This window comes from Rutidosis leptorrhynchoides, chromosome 6 (genome assembly GCF_046630445.1).
Source record: "Rutidosis leptorrhynchoides isolate AG116_Rl617_1_P2 chromosome 6, CSIRO_AGI_Rlap_v1, whole genome shotgun sequence".
Taxonomy (NCBI): domain Eukaryota; kingdom Viridiplantae; phylum Streptophyta; class Magnoliopsida; order Asterales; family Asteraceae; genus Rutidosis; species Rutidosis leptorrhynchoides.
This window is the reverse complement of record NC_092338.1, coordinates 171,639,754-171,649,244: the sequence shown is the minus strand read 5'-3', so window position 1 is coordinate 171,649,244 and position 9,491 is coordinate 171,639,754. Positions and strand designations below refer to the sequence as shown.

Genomic DNA, 9,491 nt, shown 5'->3' with positions numbered 1-9,491 from the left:
ATGATTTTACTGTTCGAATAACCACCATCACCAACTTGTTTCGGAAACATCTAGTTAAACTACTGTTCGAATTCATCGAACCACCAATCGCCACCACCACTGAGAACGACCACCACGATCACCATTATATCACTACAAACAACCACACACCACCATAATCTATTCGCCACCCCACCATCACCATGAATCACCTTCCACCACTCACCGCCACCTACTATCTGCTTCTACTTGTTTCTGTTTCTGTTCAGGATGAGAACACCACCACAACCCATCTGTAAACTACTGCTACTACAACTATTTTAACTGTTTCTGTTTTAATCAAATCGAAAACTACAACAGCTCACAAAAGCCTGCTACTACTAGACTGCTAAATTACTTCAAATTTCTGTCAAGTGAACCAACCCACACCACTTACACCTACACCTCACCACCATCTTCATCTTCTCTAATCACCCACACTCTCTCTATTCTCTCTCTCTCTCTCTCTCTCTCTCTCTCTCTCTCTCACTTCTAAATATGTTTACAATCGCTGCACTTCTGATTTATGTTTCTGTTTTAAACTGCTGCTGTAACCTGTTTACAGCCGTGATTCTTTGTACAATAACGACCCAAAATAACCACGTGAATACTGCTGTTCAACTACTGTGCTACTACTTTTCTCTATCATCGTCAATCTCCATAAACCTCATCATCATCGAACCATTACTACTTCAAAACCAAACCGAAATCTGCAGCTACTATATTCGATCCTTGTTTCTATTTCTGTTTGTTGGCGAGACCAAAAACCAACCCAAAACCCCTATCAATCCAGCTGTTATCGAATTGATTTACTTTTGAGCTGTTGTTATGTGTTTTTTTCTTGATGACCGACATTATGAGTCACAAGTTGACATTTAGTAATTTGTTTTATTGATGGGAGTGATTGCATGGTTGCTGCAAGTGGCACCTTTCCTGTTTGTTTTTTTTTTTTTTTTTATAAACCAAATCCTATGATCAACATAATTATAGTATGAGCTGATCTATGGGCTGTTATGATGCATTTTTTTGCTGGGCTTCGATCATTTAACTATTGGGCTGTTGGTCTTTATAGTTGGGCCGTAACTTTGTATCTGTTTTTCCAGTCGAGATGTTTGACAAACGAAACCCATCTTATTCAATTGAAATCGAGGTGCTGTATTTAAATCATAACCAAAAACAATGATGAATCATGATAATGATAATCAATGTTTGCTATTGATAAAATAGTTGATGATAACCTGATGATCTTGATAAACGATTATGATTAGGATTATGATATGATCATGAATCATATAATGAGGAATGATGATGTCGACCATGATGATAGATGATGATAAATGGTGAAGATGATACAGAAAATAGATGATGAGTACGTTTATAATGGTGATTTTATGACAGTTAGGGTAATCGTGATCATGAATAAGATGATGATAATATATTTGGTAGATCATAGATGGGAAGATAAGGGAAACCAGAAATAGTGATTTAATAGATTTAGGAACCGCATAAAACAGAAACACAAGTCAGCTCAGCTGGTTAAATGGGGTGTCGTGTAAGCGGGAGGTCGCTGGTTCGAGCCCAGTCTAGGACATATTTTTTTGGGAAAAGCTTTTAAGGTAATATTTATATTATTTTTGTTATTATGATTACTATTACTAATATTATTATCACTATGATTATTATTATCATTACTAATATTGATAAGTATTATTATTATTATTATTATTATTATTATTATTATTATTATTATTATTATTATTATTATTATTATTATTATTATTATTATTATTATTATTATTATTATTATTATTATTATTATTAATATTATAAGTATTATTATTAGAATTTTTATTATTATTATCATTATTACTAAAAATATTATTATTATTAAACCTATCTTTTTATTAAAATTAATATTATTAAAAGTATCCTTATTATTATTAGTATTAACATTACTTGTATTTTTAACATTATTATTATTATTATCATAAAAAGTTACAACTTTTCTTTTTAGTTATTATTATTAATATTATTTTACCAAATAAATACTAGTTATATAAACACATATAATATAACAAATTATGAATTTTTTTAGCAATACTAATCATATATATACTTTAATAAAGCTATATAAATATTAATTACATTAAATATATATATATATATATATATATATATATATATATATATACAACTTAAAACTATATAACATATAAACTATGATATAATACATGAATTTATTCAATTTTCATTAAATGTGTTAATATATATATAAATGATATAGGTTCGTGAATCCGAGGTCAACCCTGCATTGTTCAATTCTATCGTATGCATATTTTTACTACAAAATATCGTACTGTGAGTTCATTTGATTCCCTTTTACTCTTTACATTTTTGGGACTGAGAATACATGCACTGTTTTTACAACTACTTTATTAAATGCTTTTGAAATATATTTTTGAACTGCGAATACATGAAACACTTTTATAAATGTTTGACGAGATAGACACAAGCAAAATATTTCTCGAATGAATTATTATGCAGACAGAAGTTCTGTGGATTATTATTGAATTAGTTGGACGTGATAATTGCCACTAATTGTTGTGAATATTTTTCCCCTGATTATTATTGCTTGGTAACCTAAGAATTAGAAACGGGTATGACCCTAATTCACGCGAATCCTAGAGGTAGCTACCGGGTTTAACACCCCCACCCAGAATGTTCACTAGACGGAAGAGCTAGTGGGCGTGGTATTTAGTACTTCGAAGTTTATAATTACAACGATCACTCGAGTAACTACACGACCGTGTTATCGAACTACCAATTAATCACCATTCACACTCACATTTAATTGTCTAGATCTCCTAAAAGTTGAAGCATAATCTATTTATCACTAATGAACTCACGTAAACTAGTCAACAAATTATGTAATTAAAGTAAAGTAACTGATTCACATGATAATGGATCTTTTGATCAAACATAATAATCTTAAACTGATAAAATTAAGCTATTAAGATTCGATATGGATTAAAATTACTTAAAATCCTAACTACAAAGATCACTCAATGTAATTACACCATTATGACGCCAAACTACCATTCAATTACTGCATAAACGTTCAATTCAATCACTTGAAATCAAATACCTACACGTCTAGATCACTTAATGTGTTGAAGTACATATTATCTATCACTATTTATATCACAATAATTAGTTGATAACATGTATAATTGAATTAAAGTAGCAAGGATGCATAACAATGGTTCGTTGATCAAACTTAATAAAAACCAAATCAATCAAACATTACATTCATAAACATAAGAACAATCCAACAATCAAAAGCTATTACATCTGAGCAAACAGTATAAAGGTTTAGCCTAAGATGCTAGAAAAATCAACCAAACAATTGAAACAATATCAATTCATGATGTTATCACTAAACTTGATGAAATACAATGTACCATAGATGTTCAATGATCAAATATTGAAGCTTTATGTTAACCCCCTTTTAATTTTGTGAAGATGGGTATTTGAAGCTCCAAAATCACCCTAGAAGCGACTCTAAACGAAGTAAAAACGTGATCCCTAAAAATTGAATCGTCATGTGAATTTATACACCTGAACTGGCTGCTGGAAGCTCGTGTTCGCGACCCTTTCCCTTAGAACCCTCGAGATCGCGAGGTCTTATATTTCTGGACTTCCCGTTCGTTTTTTCGTTCTCTCGGTTCGCGTACATGCCTTCGACTTCCTTCTCACGAACGGGGACCAAAATCTCGCTATAGCGAGAGTTGAAACTCCATTTTAAGCTTAGAAAATCACTTTAACTTTTGGCGTGAACCCCGATTTAAACCTGGAATTTTATAACTTATATTTTAGCTCCGAAACACTCGAAAATTATCAAAAACAACCAAATAACACCATGATGCAAATAGGCGTGAATCTTCAACTATTAAGATCGATAAAACCTCAATCCTTAACATAAAACCAATGAAACGAAACCGATATTGCGAGAGAAAATATGCATAAATCGAGCAATATCACACCTTTATTTCATTATGGACACATCTTAGCTCATTTTAAAGCCCTCGTCAAATGCTACAAAACTTGTTAACTAGTTATTAATAAATGTCACCCGATCTTATATTAATAGATGTCTAAAAGATGGTGAAATACACTTTTTCAACATGCTTCCAACACTTTTCTAATTATAAGATCGGATAATTACAATCGTTGGGTCCTTCAAACATTACAATAACTCCAATCAAATTGCAATTCAAGACTGAGTTCTCTTACTAATAAATATTGGTTGATAATTTTGATTTGATATACCTACCATCGAAATTATCTCATACACTACAAATATGCATTATTTAGTTGTACAGTACAACTTTTTAATATAGAGTTTATAGTAGGTGGAGTAATTTGAATAGTGGAAAAATCAACGTCCAAAATTGATAGGACGTCATAAGAATACAACGGGATGTATATTCGAATCCCTATTTTATATTTTCTTTGTCGGTAGTACGCTTCTCCAATTAAATCACTTGTCTTTTCTTTTTTAATAGTTCCAGATCCAAATCTATTTTTAAATCAAACTCTAATTTTAAATATTAAAAACTTAATTTAATACTTTAATATTTTTATGTTAATGGAGTATGTTAATATGTTAATATATACACACTCAGACGCACAATTTCGGTCACAAATTCCCTATCTTTCATCATATTCAAAAATCAAAAACTAGACCGATTCCATTTGTTACTCTGTTATTAACTGTACCTAGGGTTTAACATTTTGTTACGATCGAACCACTGAATTACTGAAGAAGATATGGATGCAGCTCAATATATACGAAGACATCACCGGCATATCGCCGGCCGTCAACAGTGCGCTTCCGCCGTCGTCAAACACATCAAAGCTCCTGTTGATATCGTAATCTTCGTACTGTATATTCATATTACAGTATCGACATCTAGTCTAGTTATCTCTTATTTAAAGATATAAATAAAATACTCCGTATATGTGTAGATATAGAAACATTATATTATATGATGATACATGGATATTGATTTAATCAGTTTGTTAAATTATGCTATAATTGAAGTTTTAATCGGGTGTTTATGTAGTATGTATTACAGTATATATAATATATGTATGTATGTATATGTAATACTGAGATATGATCAGTTTGTTAAATCACGTAATAATTGAGAAAAATAGATTTAGGTCGAGGTAATATGTGTGATATGCAATGTTTTGAATGTGATTCATCTGTAAAATATGTTCTATTGCATATATGTACATGATATAATATACATTTTTTTTATGCTTATTTGTACTCCCTCCGTCCCCAAATAATAGTCCACCAACTATTTATGTTTTTTCCAAAAAAATTGTCCCTTACTCAAAATATTAATAAAAATCCACTAAAATGCCAATTATAGTGTTTGTGCATTTTTTGATGTGTTCATCTGTGAATTCTTATTTTAAATTAATTAGATTAATCAAGTAGTCTCAGTTTTTGACTTCTTAGCATTAATTTGAACAGAACAAATATATGTTAGATATCACATATGCCTTGTTCACTACAATTTTTTAGCATTAAATTGATTTTATTACTGATATATATTTACTTTTTTGATTTCATTAGTCGCTTTTTTTTTTTTTTTTTTTGCCTATTTATAGCTAACCGAAAATTTGTTTAGTGACTTTGTTGAATTTATATGATTGTTCAGGTTTGGTCGTTAGTTAGGAGGTTTGATCAACCTCAAAAGTACAAACCATTTGTTAGCAGATGCACGATGCGCGGGGATCTTAATATTGGAAGTGTTAGAGAGGTGAATGTCAAGTCAGGGCTACCTGCCACTATCAGCACAGAGAGGTTGGAACAACTTGATGACAACGAGCACATCCTCGGCATCAAAATCGTCGGTGGTGACCATAGGCTAAAGGTAATTACTACCTCGGTTAAAAGTTTGTTATAGTGTTTTAACTAATAAAATTAATTGAATGAAAGTCTTGATATCTTGATCCAACAGAACTATTCTTCAATTCTTACCGTCCATCCAAAGGTTATTGAAGGAAGATCTGGGACACTAGTGATCGAGTCATTCGTAGTGGATATACCCAATGGCAACACCAAGGATGATACATGTTACTTTGTCAAGGCCTTAATCAACTGCAACCTTAAATCTCTTTCTGATGTGTCTGAAAGAATGGCTGTCCAGGATCAGACTGCACCCATTGCTTAATTGTTAATAGTTTCAACGTCGGATGTGAAGAAAACCAGAGAGCCCTTATGGTGTTCAGGTTAATGTCTAGTTTTTTTTCCCTTTGTGTGAATCAAACTTGCTTGTTTCAAGTATAAAAATAGTGGCCTTTTGTATATTTGCTGATTGTAAGTAGTAGAGTAGTAGCAGCAGCTTCAATGTTTGCAGGATTTCTCAGATCCGACGAACATTACGGAGCGGTTTATATTTTGTGTTAGTAGTTGAACAGTATGTTGATTTGCAACTTTTCCTCTTCAGGGTCTTTGTTTTCCTATTACATGATACATTCCCTCTTACATTTCGTTGCCATGCCAGATTCTCATTCAGTAAAAATTTGAACACTCAGTTAAAAATGTTCATTAAGGTGGTGTTTGTTTTTCTTATTGCAGACCTTATTATGTCTTATGTATGCGGACGGATTGACGTTTTCATTTAAGATAGTTTGTTTTTTGAAAGACGTAAGACAAAGTAAGTGCTTAAAATATCTTCGATATGATTTACTTTTACCATTCAATCTTCATTATGTAAATCTTGCACATACCAAGTTTGAACAGAAAATTTAACTACGTTACACGTGATTTGGACTATCCGTGCAATGTGTCCAATTGTCCAAACTACATGGATTATCTGCGTCGATTGTTTTTACTATCCTAGCAATTTGATACAAATCATAGGGATTATCCGTGTAATTTTGTCAAAATAAAATAAAGAAACTGGTTTTTGTCGTCTTATTCATTTTTTGAGTAAATTTACAAAAAAAACATAAGTTAGTGGAAGTGGTGTTTAATCACTGCCTTTAAGTTTGAGGAACACTTTATAACCGAAAGTCTTGTTTGAATTATGACACGTGAATTCTATTACTAATCAATGGGGATAATATTTCTGCTTTATTGCTTAATGCTTAACTTAATTATATAAAGAGAATTCTAAACATACTCATTAATAGGGGTAAATGAACCGAGCTACTCGTGAGCTACTCGAGCTCGACTCGTTAAAAACTCAATTCAAGCCGAGCCTAAACGAACTCGAGCTTGAACATGTTTTGAAGCTCGTTTAGTAAACGAGCCCGAGCTTGAGCTTCATATCTCGAGCTCGAACATGCTCGTGAGCCTAAACGAGCCTTTTGTTTATATACACTAAATTACTTTTTTTATAATAATAATATAATAGATAATAAAATAATTTCATAATAATGTTTATAACTTTTTGTACAGTTAAAATACTAATATTAAATCATATTATATGTGAATAAAAATCATACAAAAACATATATGTAATGTAATTAAATGAAAAATTATCAATAAAAAATATTACGTGATAAACGAGTCGAGCTCGAGCCGAGTTCGAACTTCTATAATATCAAACGAGCCCAGCTCGAGCTTAAAATATTAGGCTCGAATCGAGCCGAGCTCGAGCTCTGTGAATTTCAAACAAGCCTAGCTCGAGCCTAGTCGAGCTCAGGCTCGGCTCGGCTCGTTTACACCCATACTCATTAAGTATTACTCTTTAAACCGATTTCACCACCCATGGCCCACAGATATTTTCTTTGACAAAACCATGCAACCCTTTCCATCTCTCTTCATAAACAAAAACCCCAAACCCCTTCAGCGGGTGGTTACTCGGTATTTCCGACGAATAAGAAGAAACCACCACCACCAATAAATCCGTCATGATTTTTCTAACAAGAGATTATTCTTATAATCACCGTCGGTGGCAAATAGCAGCGCCGGCACGACTGCGATGAAAATTTTGGGTTCTTTAAGTGTTTTGTGATTTTGAGAGTTCATTCAGTTTTTTATCGTTGTTTATATTCTCACCGGTAGCCTTGAAGTTGTTTCGTCGATGTCATTGTTGTATATCATCACACCTTAAGTTTTTGATCCTATTGGACCTTGTGAACCGTACTGATTTCAGTATCTGATGACAACTCAATCGTACACATCAATTATAAAAGAAACAAAAAAAGTGTTTTTGTTCCTGTTGGTGCATAATCCCGAGTTCTATAATTGTAATATGTTCTATTCGTATTGTCGTTAATGTTTCAGTCGTGTATGAATATTGTCATTGATACTTTGTGGTTGAATTGATTATGAAATGACATTGAATAGGTTAGAGCTGATTGGTTGGCAGCTCAGACCATCGACCGATGGTAGGGACCATCGGTCGAGGGACAAACACCACCGGCCGAAGGTCAGAGACCACCGGCCGATGGTCACTGTAATCATATATATATAGGGATGTCGGGTGTCATTGTTAGGTTACACACCCTACACTCTATTGCCGTCGTCCTAGACCATACCCCAACCGAATACACTCTCTAAGGCATCGATTATATCAACGATTCGTTGGTTAGATTGATCCCAAGGTGAAATAGTATTCGATTGATCCTAGATTAGTGATTTCCGCCTCTAATCTAGTTATAGCGTTTGATTTAAGATCCCTAGTACGTCTACAAAGTGGTATCAGAGCTTTAGGCTTGTTGATTTAAACGTTTTTGAGTCGAATTCATAGTTTTTGATATTAGGGTTTTGGTCAAAACGGGTCTTTAATTCAAAGTTGTAATATTTACGTGTTAATCTTGCGTTTTTGTGGTTATTAGTGTTTCTGGGTGAGTTTTCTAAGTTTCTATCGATTCAGTTAGGGTTTTGAACGTCAAAATTCTATCAAAATCGAAGTTTTTGGTGAAAACCATAGCTTTTTCTGCCCAGTTTTCGTAAGAACTACCCTCGGCCGATAGTCATTGACCATCGACCGTTCGTCTAAACCCTCGACCGTTAGTCAATCTTGGTACAACCGATCGTCTCATATAGAACCGGAGGACAGTTTGTCATATCTTAGAGCCGTTTGTCGTTACCATCGACCGTTAGTCATTAGACAATCGACTGATCGTCGCTTACCATCGACCGATAGTAACTTCCATCGACTGAAGGACTTAATACTTACAATCTGCTACTTAAGTTTACACCATCGGCCGTTCGTCCACAACCTCCGACCGATAGTCAAGGACCATCGACCGATAGTCTCACCTTCGGCCGACACTCTTTTGTGACAGAATCTTAAGCACAACAATCATTTAATCCTAATTAATTAAAATGTCGGACACTAATGAACAATTGGCTAATGAATACAGTGCTTTAGTGATCTCACCTGGACTTCATAAATTAATTCTTTCTGATAATGAGACTGGAACTTCCAATAAGGTTC

General features: G+C 33.2%; 1 protein-coding gene across 1 annotated transcript; it reads left to right on the top strand.

The window, feature by feature from the left end:
* Nucleotides 1–4,712: 4,712 nt before the first annotated feature.
* On the top strand, nucleotides 4,713–6,596 carry LOC139852617 (abscisic acid receptor PYL9). The gene is made up of 3 exons (XM_071841928.1): nucleotides 4,713–4,950; nucleotides 5,754–5,969; nucleotides 6,057–6,596. Exons 1-3 carry the CDS (start codon nucleotides 4,849–4,851, stop codon nucleotides 6,267–6,269), a joined length of 531 nt encoding a protein of 176 aa, XP_071698029.1. The 5' UTR covers nucleotides 4,713–4,848; the 3' UTR covers nucleotides 6,270–6,596.
* Nucleotides 6,597–9,491: the final 2,895 nt, after the last annotated feature.